This window comes from Acomys minous, assembly GCF_964271855.1.
Source record: "Acomys minous genome assembly, chromosome: 5".
NCBI classification, from domain to species: domain Eukaryota; kingdom Metazoa; phylum Chordata; class Mammalia; order Rodentia; family Muridae; genus Acomys; species Acomys minous.
The window spans coordinates 28796154-28816366 of NC_140494.1; the positions used below are offsets into that span (position 1 = coordinate 28796154).

Consider the following 20213-nt stretch of genomic DNA (forward strand, 5'->3'; position numbering starts at 1 on the left):
CTTTCCGACCCCCACGCGGAGCCCGAGGGGCGGGGGCCGCGGCCGACTCACGGAGGGCACCCCGCCCCCGCCGCCGTAGCGCCTCTGGGCGCACGCGCAGCCGCCGCCGCTCCGCATTTAGTTCGAGATGGCGTCCCTCGCGCCCCACGGTTCTCCTCCAGAAGGCGGCTCCCACTCCGCGCAGCCCGGAGGCCCCGGGCCCCGCCTCACGCAGGCCCCCGAGCACGACTACCCCTAAAGTGGAACGGGAGTGGCCAGATCCGACAGTGGGGGACAAGCAGCCACCGGAAAGGGCTTGACGGGTCGCGGGGCTTGCCAGCCCAGGCCGCAGAGGAAGAGGAGGGCGGGAGCGAGCCGAGGTTTGCCGAAGGCGGTGTTAGCGAGCCGCGCGGGGTGGGCAGGAGGCGGGGGGTGTGGCGGAAAGTGCCGAGCTTTCCCGAAGGCGGCCGCGTCCGAGTTGCCCGGATGTAGTTGGTGGAGCGGCGGCGGTAGCGGTAGCGGCGGCGGCAGGAGCGGCGCAGCGGCAGGAGGCGACGAGAAAGACCCGGCGGCGGTGGCGGCGGCGTGCGGGGGGGGGGAGGAGGGCAGGCGCGGCGGAGCTGGAGGAGGGGGAAGGTGCTGGAGGCGCGCGCTCTCCGCGGGGACCCGAACGCGGCCTCTCGCCCCCTCTCCCCCAGACGCGCGCTGCCGCCGTGTAGTTGGCGCCGCTGCCCCGGCCGACTCTAAGCAGTGGTGACGGAGGGCGATGGCCCGGGACCGCGGGCGCCAGTAACGGGGAGGTGCCGCGAGCCGCCGAGGCTGCCCGCTGCTCGCCCGCCCGCGCGCGCGCGCCCGCCCTCCCGTCCGTCCGTCCGTCCGCCCGCCCGCTCGCCGCGCGGCCGCTCTCCCCCTCCCCGACACACACACACACAGCCGGGCATTGATGGTAATGTATGCGAGGAAACAGCAGAGACTCAGTGATGGGTAAATCGTCTTTTCGCTTCGGGCCGGGCCGCGGCGGAGGGCGGGCAGGCAGGCGGGCGGGCGGGAGGGCGGGCGTCCTTATCGGGAGCTGGCCGCGCCGCCATTTTTGTTGTTAACGCTGATCCGGCGGAGGAGGCGGCGGGCCGGGCCCGGCGGACGGGCGGGCGGCCCGGGGCACCAGGAGGGTTTGGGCGAGCGGGCTGCGGCCGCGGCCGGACTCCCGACCCGGGCCTCAGAGCCCGGGGAGCGGCCGCTGCGCGCAGATCGGCGCCGGTAGGTTTGTCGGCTGCCCGCGGGGAGGGGCGGCCGGGGGACCCGCTTTTCATTCTTTCCCGCGACGACTTACACTACGGTCCTTGTGTTTTTCAGCTGTCACGACCGGAGGGGGGACTCTCAGCCTTTCCAGGTACCAGCGGATCCCGGGGTGGAGGGGCTGGAAGGGGTCGGAGGGGGGAAGGGAGGGACTGCTACTCGAGCGCAGGCTTCAGAAGTCGCTGCAGGCCCTTTGGTGCAACAAATCTGAAAGTAGCACGGCTGGTCCGCTTAAAATTTGGTATTGGGTTCCATTAGCATTCTCCAAACGCGTCTAGGGACTTATCTTGAGAGCGGACTAGAGGAACTTAAGGGTTTTGTTTTGTTTTGCTTTTTTTTTTTTTTTTAAAGAAAAATTGCAACCAGGAAGACCTGGCTTGTTTTGAGTGTGAAGAAATCATCGCGATGTAGTGAGTTCGGAGGCAATTTTACTTACTAGTGTATTGGGAAGCTGAAAGATGAATGTGACGAATTTAAACTGAGTTCCAGTTGTAAAGTACATACTCTTACCATTTTATTTATTTATTTATTTATTTTTTAGTTCAGATTATTCTCTTTCAAGGGACAGGTTATCTAATGACAACAGAAGTGAATATCCCATGCCTCTATTCACTTTTAAAAGATAAAAGGATAGGAACAGGTCTGTGTGTCTCTCAAGGTTCTGTGGTCCAGGCTGGCTTCCAGTTTCACTCCTAAATCTTGTGAGAGCTGGATTACACGTGGGAGCCACAAGCCTGGCAAGAGAGCAAGCATGTTTCTAATCTGATAATTTGTGTTACTGCACTGGAGCTTCCTGGATGCCAGAATATTTGCTGTGTCAAACATTATTGACATCCCTCCCTCACATAACTACTGTGAGGAACTGATACATTGTGTTCACCTTAAGACTTCTGCAGAATAAACCATTAATGTGAGGACATTTAGAAATGACTTCTTAAAAACATGTGTCTGTTTTGGTGCATAGTGTTTCAGCTTCAAAATATTTTATCCTTACAAGAGCTTGTAAACTAGGGATAGTGGACTTGGATGCTTCAGTTGTAGAAGATAAATGGATTGTAGTTTAAGTTCTCAAAAAAGTGATGTTAGTTTTGAAGAAAAAAAAATTTTTTTTTTTTTTTGGTGCATCAATCTGCCAAGATACTTGTTTTTAAAATTTTACATAATGAAATAGGGTTTTTTGTTGTTGTTGTTGTTGAGACAGGGTTTCTCTGTGTAGCCTTGGCTGTCCTAGACTTGTGTTATAGACCAGGTTGGCCTCCGAACTCAACAGCGATCTGCCTGCCTCTCGAGTGCTGAGATTAAAGGGGAATAAAATAGGGTTTTTGTTTGTTTTGATTTTGGTGTTTTGTGGTTATATTTTTTTACTCGGAGTTGCACAGTAATTCTTGAGCACTTAGGCCCTTTGAATAAGGGAAGTACTGAAAATGGAAATTCTGAGTTTTGATGTAAGAGAAACATGTAACATGCTAAAATTTGTAATTTAAGTGGGGAGTTGAGTTTAAAGTTTCAATTTTCTCTCTCTCTCTTTTGGGGGGGTGATGTTTTACAGGCACTTAAATACTCGTCAAAGAGTCACCCCAGTAGTGGTGATCACAGACATGAAAAGATGCGAGACGCCGCAGATCCTTCACCACCAAATAAAATGTTGCGGAGATCTGATAGTCCTGAAAATAAATACAGTGACAGCACAGGTCACAATAAAGCCAAGAATGTGCATACTCAAAGAGTCAGAGAAAGAGAAGGTGGTAAGTCTACCTTGTGTGTAATTAATTGTACTTTGTGAGTCAGAAAACAGTGCATTTAGCATGTCCAGTTTTAAGAAGTTACTATGTGCTGATGTTACCAAGTTTGAATCTATTCCTTTTTCAGCAGTCACTATGGGAAAATGCTGTTGGCATGAGCATAGACAGTGTTTGATGATAGTGTATTTACAACTACAGTCTTCTAAATGTTTACTAATGTTGGGACAGTTCCTGAACAGTTTCCCAAGAAAGGAACTCTTTGAGTTTTTAAGGATTTCAGTTTAGTTTGAAGTCATTGCTAAGATGTTCCAAGTTTTCATTGTAACAATGAGTTACACATTTAAAGAAGAGGTTTATCATGATAACTACCACAATTAATAAGTTTTTTGTGTGTGATTCAGGAAATGAGTTTTTGTTATAACCATTTAAATTTTCTTTTGTCTCCCTCTTTAAATTTTTATATTCCACTTTTTCCCTAGGGTCCTTTTGGTGTTTAATTGAAACACTCAACTTTTAAAACAGTCCTTTTTAAAATTCTTATTTTGCCTTTGGAGATAGGGCCTCTTAATATCGAGGCTAGCCTCCAATGAGCTGGGCACCTGAGGAAGATTGATTGCGCTTACTTCTTTATTTCTTCAGTTTTTGCAGTGCTGATGCCTTCTTGCAAATTGGTAGGGACTGGGAATAAGTATATTTTTAGACTGACTTTGCTCACAGTTTATGAATGTAACATTTTGCTTCTAAAGCCTAAATTGTGGGACGGCATAATTTCACTAAGGTAATTAAAAGCTGTATGTTTTTCTTTCACAATAAGATCTGATATTGCTTATGTACATAACATTTAGTTACACAGTATTAATTGAAAACTGGAGGAGACCCACAGTAGAACACTGAAAGTAGCATGGCTGGCTTATTGAGGTGTTAGAAAAATACTGGATATCAAAAAAGATTATTATGGGCTTCATGGGTAAATTTTCTGTAGTGTTCCATGCATCTCATCAGCGCTCATGTTAGATGTTAACAATTGGAGGGTAAGATTAATTGTACTTTCAGTATGCTTTATGTTGAACCATTTTGGTGATTGACATAATAGGATATGGTACTTGATCCAATAGATAGGCTCTCAAGTTTTGTTTTTTGTTTTTAAACAACTGGACCCAATTAGGCCATCCATTCCATAATCCAGGGATAAGTTAGTTTTACACACTAAAGAAAATGTTTATAAATGATTTCATGTACTTACAGTGAGGTAGTGAGTTCCTTTAGAGTTGAAATCCTCAACAATACTGTTCCTTACTCATTCAAAATATGTTGTGCATGTGCCAAGAGTTGTGTGATGTTCTTGGAAGTCAAGCTCTGATGTGGTCTTATTCCTGGAAGCTGTCCTTACGAGTTTTTGACTTGACACTTTGACCTAGTGGTGGTTTAGTTGCTTGCCTCTCCGTATTTTTTTCTTCACTTTGATTTTTACTCTCCTTTATAAATGAACTCAAATACTCAATGGCTTTTATTTCCTATCCTTGTTGATCATTTCCATTAAGCAGGTTGTTAGTCATTTTCCCCCTAGTCATTTGCTAAATTATACCTCACTTTGTAATCAACTTCCTTCACTTTTCTGTCTTCTGGAGCATTAACAGATATTATAACACCGTTCTTTCATGGTCACAGTCCTTTACATCAGAAATGAAACATAACATACAAAATACATATTTTTTTCTTTTTCTTTAATTAAGATTTTGGTTCTTTGTAGAGGGAGTTCTCCTTGTAGCATTGGCTGTCTTAGAATTTGATGGTAGGCCAGGCTGGGCCCAAACCCACAGCGAGCCCTCTGCTTCTCATAAAATCAGTCTTTATTCTAGAGTTCAGAGTACATCTTTGGTGTTCATTATACCTGTGTATGTAATGCACATTTTTCTTGTTTTTCTTTGAGTCAGGGCCTTACTATGTGATTACCATAGTTGCCTCAGCCTCCTGAATTCTGGGATTAGAAGAATGATCCACAAATTCAGGATCTGTTTTTTATTCTCACTGTGTTAAAAAAAGAAGAAGAAAGTCTTGAGAATCTTTAGAGTTGTAAACTACTTAAACAAAAGACAATGGTATGGATACCTTAGGGTGGGGTCTCTTTGTAACTTCACAGAACTTCAGTAGTGGAGTGGTCATTCCTATTAGCTTCAATGAATGAAAAGGTATATTTTGAGTACTTGGCTAGATACAATATATATACATAGTATATATAATATATATTACATATATATGAGCATTGTCTCAATTGCATGTGGAGTAGTTCCTGAATTTCTGGGAATGTAGTAAAATTAGATATTTCCTTAAAATTGGAAATTATTGTCTTTAGTAGAAAGGAAAAGTACATGCTTTACAGAGTAAGCATTGCTTCTAAGGATTGACATTTCTACCTATATGATAGTTTTATCCTGTCATAACATGGTCTTATATTATATATTTGTTGTATATATTGAACATGCCTCACCAGGAAATCTGTCAGAATGCTAAAAGACCTTTGGATGATATGTGCTTAGCTCATAAAGTTCAAAGAGTTGTCCCAAACCTCAAAAGGTACTGAGCATTGGATAATTTAATGATGTCCAGGCCTTTTTATAAAATACAGGATTTATTGTGGCCTTATGTTCATCAGGGTACATTTTAGACAGGATTTTGCATTAATAGAAAGCTTTGAGTTGTACTTGACCCTCATGTTGACACTGGAAAGTAGCACAAATAGTATATTTTTACAGTCTTATAAAAAAGGAAATAAAACAAAACTGATGATAGGTGAGTATGGAAATGCTCTCTTTGTGATGGTAAGTCCTAAACTGAGAGATGAGACAACTTATATGGGATGAATTAGTTTCAAACGTGGTTTTCATCCTCTTTTGTTTTTGTTTTTTCTCAAGACAGGGTTTCTCTGTGTAGCCTTGGCTGTCCTGGCTTCACTTTGAATTCACAGTGATCCCCCTGCCCCTGCCTCCCAAGTGCTGGGATTAAAGGTGCAGGCAACCGCACCTGGATGGCTTTTCACCCTCTTTGTTTTGTTTTGTTTTTCGAGACAGAATTTCTCTGTGTAGCCTTGGCTGTCCTGGACTCACTTTGTAGACCAGGCTGGCCTCGAACTCACAGTGATCCACCTGCCTCTGCCTCCCGAGTGCTGGGATTAAAGGCATGCGCCACCACGCCCGTCTGGCTTTCACCCTCTTAATACATCACAGTATGTGTATATCTTCAGGCCAAGTTAGTATATTCTAGTGTTTTCTGTTTAAAAAGATGTTTCAATTGTAAATCATAACACACATTTCTCTAGAAAGAAACTACAATCTCCAACTTAAGAATAAACTTTCACTCTTAATTCTTTTATACAAAGTGAGAACAGCCTGCCGTGGTTAGTGTGTTCCTTTTCTCCCAGCAATCAGGAGGCATTGGCAGGTGGATCTCTGAGTTCAAGGCCAGCCTTGTCTACTGAGAGTCCAGGACAGGCAGGGCTATACAGAGAAACCCTGTTTTGAAAAACAAAAATAACCCAGGGTTTCACTGTAGTAGCCATGTCCAATCTTGCATCCTTTAATGCCTTTTTAAAAAATTTACATTTACATATTTGTGTGTAGGGAGCCTGTAAGAAAGTCAGAAGTTTTTCTATCTTGTGGAGCCTGGGGATGAAACTCAGGCCAGGCTTGGCAGCAAGCCCCTCCACGCCTACCTTTCACCAGCTCCTCCCTCTGCTTTTATCTTTTGATCTTCTTGAAATTGTGGCCCATGTTGCCCTTGAATTCCAGATCCTCTTGCCTGCACTTCTCAAGTACTGGAGCATATCAGCAATTATAATCTTTTTTTTTTTTTTTAGCAATTATAATCTTAATATCTTAATCTTTCAACTCTGGTACTTCTCCCTTAATTTTAGGAAATACCCACGCATGCACAGTCTAAGCATGTGTGCATATAAATCTTGAAAAACAATTATAACAAGTCATTTGTCTTAAAGCTTTTTGTCATGATCTGTTTTATAATACAAACATTTGGATGGCCCACTTTTCTTTGATACAGGGTTCCTCCTGAGTACTAGGATTAAAGGTGTGTGCCACCACATCTGGCAGTCTTTATATATATTATGTATTTATTTTTTTTAATCTATTCAATTAGCCGGGCCTGGTGGCACACGCCTTTGATCCCAGCACTCAGGAGGCAAAGGCAGGCGGATCTACAAAGCAAGTCCAGGGCAGCTGAGGCTACACAGAGAAACCCTGTGTCAAAAAAAGAAAAAAGAAAAATCTATTCACTTTACATCCCCCTCCCTCATCTCCTCCTGGTGCCACCCTCTCCCACCCTCCCCCATTCCCTTCACCTAGACTTGAGATGTGGGGAGTCATTCCGTACCGTCTGAGCCCTGCCTATCAAGTCTCATCAGGACTGCCTGAGTCCTCTTCCTGTGGAATAAGGCACCCTGCTAGGGGGAAGTGATCAGAAGTGTAGGCAACAGAGTCCATGGCAGGGACAATTTAAGATAGTCTTAATTGAAGTAATTTCTACTCAGTTGGATAACAAAACAAACAAAAATGGTGTAACATAACAGGCTTCTGCTTTATAAGTTACTGAAAGGTTATGATTGTTGTATTTGCTGAAAATGTGTGTGTGTGTGTGTGTGTAGTATGGTTTTAGGATAGCACATCAATTGACTGATGGTAAGTGAAGATGCAGTAAGGTAGTACCTTTGAGACACTGACATGCTATCATTCCAGAGCCTGGTAGTTCAGGTTTATATGTTGAATCCCTTTTAAAGGGCTTCTGTGACACCTTATAGTTTCAAAGTCTCTTTGATTCTTACCTGATCAGATAGCTGCCCTCTGAAATCATTTCATAGTGTGTCCTGGTCAACTGATGAAATTATTTAAAACCTGTAGTCCTTACTGTTGAAAGTAGCAAGCTAAAATCAGTCTTCCCTATACATAAGACTATTTCTGCCCTCAGATTATACTTGAGGTGGGACCCTTCCTAATGCGTGGAATGAATGCTTTTTGTGCTCACTGCCACTTTATATGGTGACTTTTCTGTAAGAGCCCCTAAGCGGTGTGTGTGTTTTTTTTTTTTTTAAAGTTATTTCCCTTATAAGAAGTAGACTGATGTAGTTAAAGTGCTACTCAGCTCATGCCACTCTTAAGTTTAATTAAGAGTTTTTTGGTTTTTGGTTTTTCGAGACAGAGTTTCTCTGTGTAGCCTTGGCCATCCTGGACTCACTTTGTAGACCAGGCTGGCCTCGAACTCACAGCAATCCGCCTGCCTCTGGCTCCCGAGTGCTGGGATTAAAGGCGTGCGCCACTACGCCCAGCTTTAATTAAGAGTTTTTAGTGACTTGAAAATCTTAGCCCTTAGCCCTGCTCTCTTAGCCATCCTGAGTGGGGTTTTGGGCTTTCGTTTTTGGGGGGGGGGGCGGGGATTTGAGACAGGGTTTCTCTGTGTAGCTTTGGCTGTCCTAGACCAGGCTGGCCTCGAACTCAGAGATCACCTGCCTCTGCCTCCCAAGTGCTGGGATTAAAGGCGTATGCCACTACACCTGGCTTTTTTTTTTTTTTTAAAGACAGGGTCTTGTTTGCTCCAGCTGGTCTCTTACTTATGGCAGAGGTTTACTATGTGATTAGCAGCTTCTGTGCTGGGGTTTTATATGCATGTACTCCTAAAGAATTATAAGTCAGTGTCGGATCCAAAGAGCTAGGTGTGCTGCTTCTTTTAGTTAGGAGAGTGATGGATAGTTGTAAATGAGAGCTCTAAAGCAGAGGCTGCAGAGACTGAGGGAATTTGTTGACATCCATTGTGCCATTCACAAATATGGGGGTCGTTTGATAATAGGGTTTATAAATAAAAGTTCAGTGAGATGAGTGTGGAGTAATGGTAACCAGCTTTGGCTACTTGTCAGGATTGCTAGAAGAGCTTCCTAAAGCTCATCTGATAACATCAGAATTCTCTGAGGCATAGCAGTTAGGAGATGGAGCCTGGAAAATGGTTTAATGTAGGTATTTGTAATCTGCAGCTCTAGAGTTTCCAACTTTTACTTTATGTGCATTGGTGTGAGGTTGTCAGAGCTTAGATTTACAGACAATTGTGAGCTGCCATGTGGGTCCTGGGAATTGAACCCAGGTCGTTTGGAAGAGCAGTCATCAAGAGGAATCTGCCCAGAGTGATTATTTGTAGAACACTTGTTCTGTGTTTTTTAACGATTAAAGACTTACAGTGTCACCTTCCTATGTGAATGGATGGTATTATAATTGGTATGCATCTTAAATGGCCTGCTTAATTTCCTATGGCAAAGGGACCTAGCTAGTGTCTGGCACTAGGGAAATTTCTAACTGGTGTTAGCAACTACATAGACCAGTGGATATACTGAGTTTACCTTGTTTATACTGAGTTTATACTGTTGCTTTGTATACAATTGTTTTAAGTACTGAAATCTCACTCGAAGTTGATCTAGGCTAGTTCAGTAGTAAACTGGAGTTAGTTCTTGTATATTTGAAAAACAATCGTGCAGGTTATTGTACTTACAAAGAGTTGGGTGCCAGCAATTATTTTATTAAGTTAGTTTATATGTATTTGTGAGACATTGAGATGACACATCAGGCCAGAGCACTTTGCAATTCAAGCCCAATAATGAGCTTGATCTTAGGGACCCGTAGTAGAGAGAACCAAGTCCTGAAAATTGTTCATTGATACTTAAGTTGTGGCATGTACCTGGGCTACCCTCTCTCTCTCTCTCTCTTTCTCTCTCTCTCTCTCTCTCTCTCTCTCTCTCTCTCTCTCTCTCTCACACACACACACACACACACACAAATAAACTTTTAAAAACAGTATTAATATTTAAAGAATACATAAAGGATATGTGTGGTCGATAAATTAACATAGTCCTAGATTTAAAAAAATTTTTTTAGAATTGGTTTTTCAATACCGTAAAAGGCTATGCCTGTTAGAGACACTTGGATTATAAATACCCTTGAAGGTTGAATAGTAAAGAACATTACTATTTTTGTGTCATAATAATAAACATCTTTTTTGTTTTGTTTTGTTTTCGCTGTGGTTTGTTTTTTGGAGATTCTCTCTTTTTAAATTTTTTTTATTTTTCGAGACAGAGTTTCTCTGTGTATCCTTTGCTGTCCCGGGTTTGCTTTGTAGACCAGGCTGACCTCGAACTCATAGTGATCCTCCTGCCTCTACCTCCTGAGTGCTGGGATTAAAGGCATGCACCACGACGCCCGGCAAGAATTTCTCTCTATATAGACCAGGCTGGCCTTGAACTTGCAGACAGGTCCTCCTGCTTCTGCCTCCCAAGTGCTGGGAATGAAGGCTTACACCACCAGGCCTGGGTATTTATTTAGAGTCTTAATACATATCTTTGCCTGGCCTGGAACTTGCTGTGTAGAGCAGGCCAGCTTCAAACTAAAAGATGCCTTTGCCTCTTTCTCTAAAAGCTGGGATTAAATGTGTGCCACCAAACCTTTTTATATGCAGTCTTTTTATATGACCACTAAATGTTTGCTGTCCTTTGAAAAAGTACAAATTAGAATAGTAGAATTAGAAATAGAATATAAGGGCTAAAAACCATTTGGGAATGACTTATTTTGAGACACCCGGAAATGTTGCTTCTTTGTTCATATTGTATAGTTTTGATTCAGAGTTCAAGAATAAATCTTTCTCATTCAGATCTATGTGATTTTAGTTTGCTTTTTGTGCCATGTCTACATGAATTAATTTTTTCCTTTGCCCATGTTTACATGAATTAGTTCTAAATGGTTATATTTCCTTTTTTTTTTGTTATGCTTCATTGTTTGTAATTACGATTCTTTGGCTATCATAGATTCCCTATTCTAGATACTTTCTGTTTTGGCGGTGAAACCCAGGCAGGACCTCATGCTAGGTAGTTGCTCTATCAATGAGCTGAATCATTCCTTAGAAATAATGTTTGTTTGAAAATATTTTTCATCGCTATGATTTCAGTAAATAGATCAATCCATTTGCTTAATATCTTTTGTATTGGTTTTACTTGAATTATGGGTTTCCTCACAGTAGGATAATTGTGTGGTTAGATTTCATTTTTCAGCTTTTTGTTTGTTTACTGTTTTTTGTTTTTTGGTTTTTTTTTTGAGACAGGATTTCTCTGTGTAGCCTTGGCTGTCCTGGAATCACTTTATAGACTAGGTTGGCCTCAAACTCACAGAGATCCACCTGCCTCTGTCTCCTGAGTGCTGGAATTAAAGGCACGTGCTACCATGCCTGGCTTCATTTCTTAGTTTTTGTTTTATTTAATTTAATTTAATTTATTTATTTATTTATTTATTTATAAAACTAATTTATTTAATTTTGCTTTATTTACATTGTTTGAGGCCATTAGATCGCTTAGACAGTTGAAAGCTGCTATGTGGGTGCTGGGAATTGAGCCTGGGTCCTTTGGAAAAACAGACAGTGCTCTTAACCACTGGGCCATCTCTCCAGCCCCCCATTTCTTAGTTTTTAAGGCATGTTTTGTTCTGTGTGTTTTATCTTTGAGAGTACATAGAACATTTTAAAATTAATGAGTTGGTATTTTTGGGCTAGATTTGCTGGGTAGCTTTTCTGGAATTCATCTGTGTAGACCAGGCTGATCTCTTACTTGGGATAATCCATCTGTCTTCTAAGTGCTGGCATTATAGATTTGTACATTATAAAATATCATTTATCTTCAGATTATTTTCTCTTATACTATACAGCTAAAGGAATGATTTGTATTGAATCAAATGCAGAGTCTGCTATTAAATGTACATAATCATTGGGGTAGATGTCTTGTCTTAACGCCCAGTTGGAAGTTAGGATTCTTGAGTTCAGATTACTTAGTTAAGAATCTAGACGTTATGTGTACTTATAACAAATGAAGCTATTACTAGTTTTCTACAAAAGTAACAGCATTTTAGGAAAGCGCAGACAAGTATTAAGGAATTGAATTTCCCTATACTCCCAGACTGTCCTTTTAGGCTTTGCCCCTTGTTTGTCATAGCACTAGCTAGCTCTTTTAGGCAGCTTGCCTTTTAGGATCAGCTTGGTTGCTGTGAATATAGCGGTCCTGGGTTAACAATGACACAAGTAAGAGACTGGACATTGATGAGAGTCCAAGAGTGTCCTAATAGTTCTGTCAAGCTGTCCGTGAGGTCAGTCCCACTGCTTGATTTCCTGTAGCCTTTTCCAAATGTTTGTCGGTTGTCATCCTTCCCATTGTCTCTTAATTCAGCTGAGTAAAACTGTGTGCATGCTTCTGTACTATTGTCCCTTTATGTTTATATCCCAAACCATCCTGTTGCAACTGCTGCACCACTTGGCTAAGATAGTAGCTCTTGTTTGTTTGTTTGTTTTTCTTTCCTGTATATGTCTGTGTCTATAACTGGTGCATATCTGGTGGTACTGAAGAGGATGTCTGATTCTTTGCAGTTGGATTTAAAGTTGATTGTGATCTGCCTTGTGGGTCTGGGAATCAAACCCAGATTCCCCTAGAAAAGTAGCCAGCACTCTTTAACTACTGAGCCATTACTCCACATCCTTAAGTTTTTGTTTTTGTTCCTGTTGTAGGAAACCTGCTTTGATCCTGTTTCTGCTTTATATTATAGCTGTTTTTAGTTTGTTTGATGATTTATTATTTTGAGACGGGATCTCAGGTAGCCCATGCTAACCTTGAATTCACTTTGTCTCCTTGACCGTCTGATCCTTTTTCCATATCAAAGTGCTGGGATTTTAAGTATGCACCACTACCACAACTGTTTTGCTGATAAATTGAATGCAGGTCTTTTTCTATGATAGATCCAACTAGTTGAGCTATATCCCCAGCCCCTATTATTGTGCCTTTATAGTGTGGGTAATACACCATAGGCTTCTGCTAGTCAGAGATTGTTATTGTATGGCACCCATTCCTTAAAAAACCTGACAGATTGATTTTATCTGTAAAGTGACTTATATTAACTGAAAGTCTCTTTTAACCAGGAAAAGTGAGAATGCCAGTAGTATCTTGGCAAATTTCATCCTTTCATATTTTTACAATAAATTGACTTTTTAAAGTAAACCCACCAAAAGCATGAACGCTTTCCTCATTCAGCAGTGGCTCAGTTGTTTAAGTCTTGCCAGTTGATTTCACCGATTCATGTTATAAAACCACTTGGCAGATAGATCAGTGTCTCGAGTCACATCTGAGTTTCCACTTGAAACATGGTAAACCAACTTGCCTTCTATTTTACAATATGTTCATTGAGTTCACTGATTTTAGTAGTTAGAACTGTCCTTAGTTATAAAGGTATTAGACTACGTTTGAGTGAATGTTACAGGCTCAAAAATTTTTTTTAAAGGAATATTATTTTGAGAACTGGTGTCCTCCTTACCATCAATGTGTTTGTGGTTTCATTTTGAATGTTAATGTAATAATGCTTGCTTATGAAAAATCAGCATACTGTCACCTTTCCAGTATTTTCTTCTTGTCTGACCTTAAAAAACTGTCTTCTGGGTTTAAGAAGCGTTCATAGGCGCTAAGGTTGTATATCAGGTTGCTTTTCTCCTTCCTCGGTTCCCAGTTGACAATCATGCTGAGAAATTCAGGGTTATTGATTCATGGATACTTAAGTTTTGGTTTGTTGGCTTATATTACTCCCCTTCTTAGTTTTTGAGGATCACATTTATCTCTTATTCCCCCTCCCCTTTCTGTGCCCCTGCTGCCTCTTATTCTTCCTCTAAGCTTCATGAGATGCTTTTAGACTCCCTTAGTTCACTGAGTGCTGACTGTATGTGCAAGGGATAGAACCATCTCCTAGACGGAGCATGTACACCCTTCCAGACCCTGTCCCTCAGGAACAGCCTTCTCCTGAAGCCATCGTTTGCCCAAAACTTGTCAGATGGGGTGGGACTCCATGAGCTCTTCTCTCATTCATGCTGCGATTTTGCTGGCTTCATCTTGTACAGGTCTAGTGCATGCATTCCCCGTCACTGAGGCTCCATGTGTGCATTTGTGCTGTATTGATATGATGTCTGGCAAATATTGTTTCACTATAGATTACTACTGCCTCTGGCTTTTACTGTGTTTCTGCCCCTCTTTCAGGTTGATCCCAGAACCTTGGTGGCATCGGTTTGTAATTTAGAGCTCACTTCTTCACAGTCTCTTTATTGTCTATGATTGTGAGTTTCTGATGAGGGTTGAGCAGTGCACTTATCTATGGGTATAAAGATAACTTAGAGTGGCATTTAGTGTGTATTTAGACAAACAATAATAGGTTATCCTAGAGTCCCTATGATCTAGCCAACCATTTCTTTTGCTTTTTGCTTTTATTTTGTCCTTTATGGGTATGAGTGCCAAGTTAACAGTGTCAAGTATGGTTTCTGTCTTACATTAATCAATTTTTAAAAAAGTAGTTGGTTACTCCTATAGTTGTGGCACTCTTGCACCAGTGGGCATATCTTTCAGATCAGTCATTATTGTAGGCTACAAGGGTCATGCCAGTCAAGTAAGTATTGATCGCCTCTCCCGTCAGTGTATAGTGAAAGCTAGCCAGTAGGTATGAAGATTCTATGTTGGTACCACCATGTCCTATGACTCAAGTATGAGGTGTCTTCAGCAATAGGGGTTTTCACAGTGATGTTTGGGGGGCAAGGAAAGCTGTTGTTGGACCCCATTGACCAAAAAACTCAAAGAAGGTAACTCATACCTGTCACTGGGCTTTTTATTTGCTAAGCTGTGGTTTGAGGGGAAAGGCAATGCTTACAATTAAGCACCCCACACAAAGCTAGCTAGCATCCACAAGTCAGAGAGAATGACATGCACTGTTTTGTCTTTGTAGTTCTGGATTAACTCCATTGGGTAATAATTTCCCACACCACCTATTTACTTGGAATTTCATGATTTTTTTTTTCATTGCTAGGTGAATAACCATTATATATGTAAACATGTTAATGTATGTTTAGAATATTTATATATGTATGCTTGCATAAACATTTTTAAAAGCTTATAGATTTCCATAGGAATTTTCAAATGTATGTAGTGTCTTTCCCCTATCATTCTGTACCTTTCCATCACATCCCCCTGCACCACGATTCCTTTCTAGTTTCCCAAGGTTCACTAGCATCGCATGTGAGAGAATGGGAATTGTCTGTCTCAGACTGAGTTACCTCCCTCAGAAGGTTAATTTCCATTTACTTGAAAATTTCGTAATTTCATTTTCTCTTCTAGGAAAATACTCCATTGTGTATGTAAACCATATTTTCATTGTTCATTACTTGCTGGACATCTAGGTGGTTTCCATTTCCTGGCTAGCGTGACTAGAAGAGCAGAGAACACAAATGAATATCTCTGTTCTAGAATATAAGTGTTAAAACTCTGGATCCTATGGTAAATCGATCTCTAGATTTTCTTGTCAGAGGTATAGCTGATAAAGTCCTTGGCCCCTTCCTATTCTAAAGCTTCCTTTTCATGGAAATGACTGTGCCCTTTATTTATGGAAGCAATTTAGTTTCATGGGGTCCCACTTGTCAACTTTTGGTTTTAGTATCTGCACTACCAGTGTCCTGTTCAGATAGCCCTTTCTGTGATGATAAATGAAATACATTTCACAGCTTCATGAGATTCAGTGTATCAGGACTAACCGTCATACATCTTAAAGTTGAGTTTTATGTAGTAGTCCTGTATCTTAGATGTGCTAGATATTGTAGCTCTTCATTTAGTGTCATTTATGTTGGTGTCAGTGGAAGAAGACAAGCATATGAATATTATTGGGGTTTTAGACGGCTCATTAGATGGCCCTTGGATCTGTAATGTACATGTCTGAGTACATCGCACTTAGGAATGACCAGTGAAGGAAAAAATGTTGAACAGCTGTGGATCTAACTCAGTGAGAGATTGCTTGTCTGATACTTTGTCCACACTATTGAAGGCAGAGAAGTGGACTCATTTAGCCCGAATTCTTGGAGTACTGACTGCATTCTACCGGCAATGTGTGTGGAGGTGAAGAATATCTTAATTAAAACAAGGAGGTTACAGCTTTGCTAGCTTTTAACATTTTGACTTAACACATTACCTCTTGGTTACTGTATAAAAAAATAGAGAACCAGATTGAAGTGTATAATTACAAAACTCATTTTAAAATAACTTTCTGAAAACATCAAATAGGAAAAACAAGACTTTTGTTTAAATTTGTGCTTTGCAAGGGTTTGCTATGCATCCCATAAACACATGCTAACTAAAATTCCCAGCCAGAAGCACAGCCTCTCGCTTGGTTACATCTTGCTTCTCTGATTTTTGTAGAGATGTTCGTTTATGGCTTAGTATGTAATGGGAGAATGGCAGGCGCCAAAACAGCCAACGTTGGTATTTTTGTTTTGTTTTTAAGTTAAAGGCTTGAAGTTTCTTTCCTTCTTTCTTTCTTTCTTTCTTTTTTTTTTTTTAAAGACAGGGTTTCTCTGTGTAGCCTTGGCTGTTCTGGACTCTTTGTAGACCAGGCTGGCCTTGAACTCGCAGCGATCCACCTACCTTTTCCTCCCAAGTGCTGGGTAGAGTTTCACAATTATTGTAGACAGAACTCCTTTTTAATTTTTACTGTACACGCCAAATTTAAAAGAAGACTGAAAATAGTCTAGTTTGGGATGCACTCCTTTAATCCCAACACTGTAGAGACAGAGATAGGTGGATATCTGTGAGTTGATAGATCTATCAGTGTGGCTTCTACTTTGTCTCAAGTTGTCTTAAATTTACTATTCATTTTCAAGAACAGAGGTGTCAAAGAATTCCACCACCCCCCCCACCCCCCAAAAAACAAGCAAAAACAAAAAACCCCAAAACTAGCTTCAGCTGTTCTACACCTGGCATCCAAAGGATTCTGCTCTACCACATTTCTCCCTCTTTTTCCTCTAATCCTTCATACATTGCTCACCGTTCACCCCAATTCAATTTGTGTCGTTTTTAATTATTATGTTTATATGTATGTATATCTATGTACACATATATATCAACCTGCGAAATCCATTTAGTGTTGCTTGTTTCTATGTTTTCAGGGCTTGACATTGGATAACCAATTGGGGCTCATCCCTGGGGAAGACTTAAATTTCCCTCTCAGCAGAGAGAACTCAGTCTAGGGGTAGGCCCCATGAGGTTTTACCATGTCTGTTGGCGCTGTCATTGTTTAGGTCTTGTTACGTAACCATATTGTTGAGACATGGGTAAGGCTTCCCTGTCATTCTAGGAAGCTCTCACAGCAGATTTCCTGATCCTCTGCTCTTACAGTCATTTCTGCCCCATCTTTGGATTGTTCTTGAGCCTCAATTTGTAGATAGCATTGTAGAATCATACCAACTGGGGCTTTTTACCCCATGATCAGTTGTTGTTCTCTGCAGTGGTCTTCATTCCTGCAAAGAGAAGCTTTGATGAAGGGTGACAGTTACATTTATATTACCACAGAGATTGTACATCCTTGTTTATTTCTATTCTGTTTAGAGTAGTATGGAAATGGAATCAGCTTCAATGTACATCAACTGATGAATGGTTAATATAAATAAGTGCTTTATGTGCATAATGGAATTTTATTCGGTCATTAAAAAAAAAAGGAATGTAGAAGAAAATGGATAAATGTGGAAATACTAAGAGAAGTAACCCAGACTCTGCAAGTAAAATGCTACATATTCTCTTTCACATATACATTTGAGTGTTTTGTATTTTTCTCACTTCCCTGGAATTCTAGCAGATTTTATTGGGTGTCAACATCTGTGCTTATTTGTTCTTTCTAGCTGTGATCACAAACTCAGGCCACCATGCCCATTTCCTCCCCCCCACCCCCATGGATTCTGGAGTAGTACTAAGGTTGTACAGAAGTACTTGACTTGACTGGCTGAGCCATCTCCTCCTCAGTCCCCAGATCTTAGCTTTTTATATATGTATCAGTGACTGACCATAGGTGGGTTATGAATTTAGAAGCGAGAAAGGGAAAAATAGGTCTCCAGAATGAGATTAGGCGGGTCATAAAAGAATGCCTGTGACATGAAAACAGAAGACGTCTCTTGGGGATGGAAGGGGACAAAAGGGTGAGAATGTGTGTATAGGTGGACCTTCAAAAATAAGTTGTACCTCAAAAACACCGCTAAGAGACCTAATACATGCTATGCTAATTAAAAAATACTTAACAACAAAACACTTCAGAATGGAGTAGCTTTTGCCCTAAAAAATTCTGGGTGTTAATCAAATATTAATTTTTGTTTCTGGTGGGTTTAAAAAAAAAACTAGGGTGCTGGGATGGTTCAGAGGGTGAAGGCACTTGCCACCAAGTGAGACTATTATTTTTTGTGAATGATTGTGAATAGAGGGTCTGACTCTGAAGTTGTCCTCTGGTGTCCATTTGTGCACACAAAAAAGTTACTGTAAAATTATAGAAGGCACGCACTTTTATAAGTTACCTCATTTGAGGATTTCATACACGAGGAAGCTGCACTTCATTATTGTCTCTAGCTCCTTCAATCTTTATATATTTTTAGATTTTTATTTTTATGTATATGAGGGTTTTATCTCCATGTGTTTATGTGTGCCAGATGCGTGCCACCATGGTGTTGGGATTTGGGAAGGCATGTAGCCTTAAGCTCTGCATCATCTCTTTGGCCCCAATTTAACATTTATTAAAACTGAAGAAAAACGAAGACTGTTGATACACGAGTACACTGAATTTGCATTATTTGCATCTCATTCTACTTAGTTCCTTGTGTACTTTTCCAACCACCCCTTCTCAAATTAGTGGCTTATTCTGTTTGTCTTTGCTTTTACAAAGTAATACATACACCTTGCCCCATTGAGTCTAGTTATGTTGCCCTTATTTGCATGTATTTAGGGCTGATTATTTAGGCTTGAGATTGGTAGGTAGCCTTTGACTACTTGAAGCTCTTTGTCTAGATTATACAATGTTAAAGTGCCATGTGAGATTGACTGAAGTGCCTTGTGGCGGCGCACACCCTTAATCCTAGTATGCAGGAGGCCGAGGCAAGTGGATTTCTGTGAGTTCGAGGTCTACAAAATGAGTTCAGGACAGCTAAGGCTACACAGAAATCCTGTCTTAAAAAACAAACAAATAAACAAACAAAAGATTGACGAGGTGTGTTAACTTTCCATGTTTAATAGAATGCAAATGTGGTGTGAATATATTTCATTATTGATTTTTAGGAATGGAATTTTCAAATAGCTAGGATCGATTAGTGTAGGTTTCAGGCTTCTGTAATTTGAGAGTACTGAGAGTTCATGAACCTTGATTATCTTATTGTTCTTCACTTACTTTTGCTTAGCCGGCCTCACACTGGCTGTATAGCTAAGGCTGGCCTGATCGCCGAGCCGCCGAGACCTCCTCAGTTCATGGATTACACAGCCATGCACTACCTCGTTTAGGTCTTGACTTTTGGTGTCTTTTTCTTTCTCCAAAAGCATTCACCATTTCTGACCTGTTCAAAGCAGCATATAAGCCACCTTTTCCATGTTTGACATTATTTCTTGACGAGTTAAATAGTTGGCATACCCTTTTCTCTCCCTCACAGTTTCTTCTCTACACTGCAGCTGCCATCACTGTGTAGACCAGGCTGGCCTGAAACACTCAACTTTCTATGAAAAGCACATTTGCTAATGTATGTAAACAACTTTCATTGCCTTCCTGTTGGCCTTGAGATAGAGTACAACTACTTGAAGGAGTTAAACTAGCCTTTGTTATTTTACTAGCTTGAGTACCTAGTTCTTCGTAGATACCTACTCTTGGGTGTATTAAATGTTATTACCTCTTCAGGTGCCCTTTGCATATTTCTTTGTACATTTTAGGCTGTGATTTGCAAGCTGCTTTCTTTAGCCAGCCAAACCCATCCTAGAATTATTCAACATATCAGTTCTGGGGTGTGTGTGTGTATGTATGTGCATGCGTGCGCACGCTCGTGCATGTCCATATATGTACGTATGTATTGATGTTGTTGTTAATTTGCCAGTATGTCCTAATAATGTTTATTATTAGGCCTATACTTATTATTATGGCAGTATAACTTGGTAGCAGTCAGTCAAGACACACACACCTGCTATATTTAAAAATAGCCTTAGTTAACCTGGGGCAGGGAAGATACATATTAATCCTCTAAACTACTCCCCATAGTGGGGCAGATATGGGATACCTGTGCCAATCCCATGCCCTCTGGTTCTAATAA

The 20213-nt window shown here is 41.0% G+C and overlaps 1 protein-coding gene across 8 annotated transcripts in view; it reads left to right on the forward strand.

Annotated features, from left to right (window-relative positions):
* The first annotated feature begins 263 nt into the window (after window positions 1-263).
* The window catches only part of WAC (WW domain containing adaptor with coiled-coil), a 57084-nt gene continuing 37134 nt past the window's right edge, over window positions 264-20213 (forward strand). For 2 of the 8 annotated variants that reach the window (XM_084781072.1, XM_084781077.1), the window contains exons 1-3: window positions 439-963; window positions 1333-1369; window positions 2825-3020. In XM_084781072.1, the coding sequence (XP_084637198.1) occupies window positions 923-963; window positions 1333-1369; window positions 2825-3020 (274 nt within the window). In that variant the 5' untranslated portion in view covers window positions 439-922. Of the gene's footprint in view, window positions 360-437; window positions 964-1095; window positions 1237-1332; window positions 1370-2805; window positions 3021-20213 lie in introns of those variants that run through there. The other 6 variants (XM_084781073.1, XM_084781076.1, XM_084781071.1 and 3 more) reach the window with 6 other exon arrangements.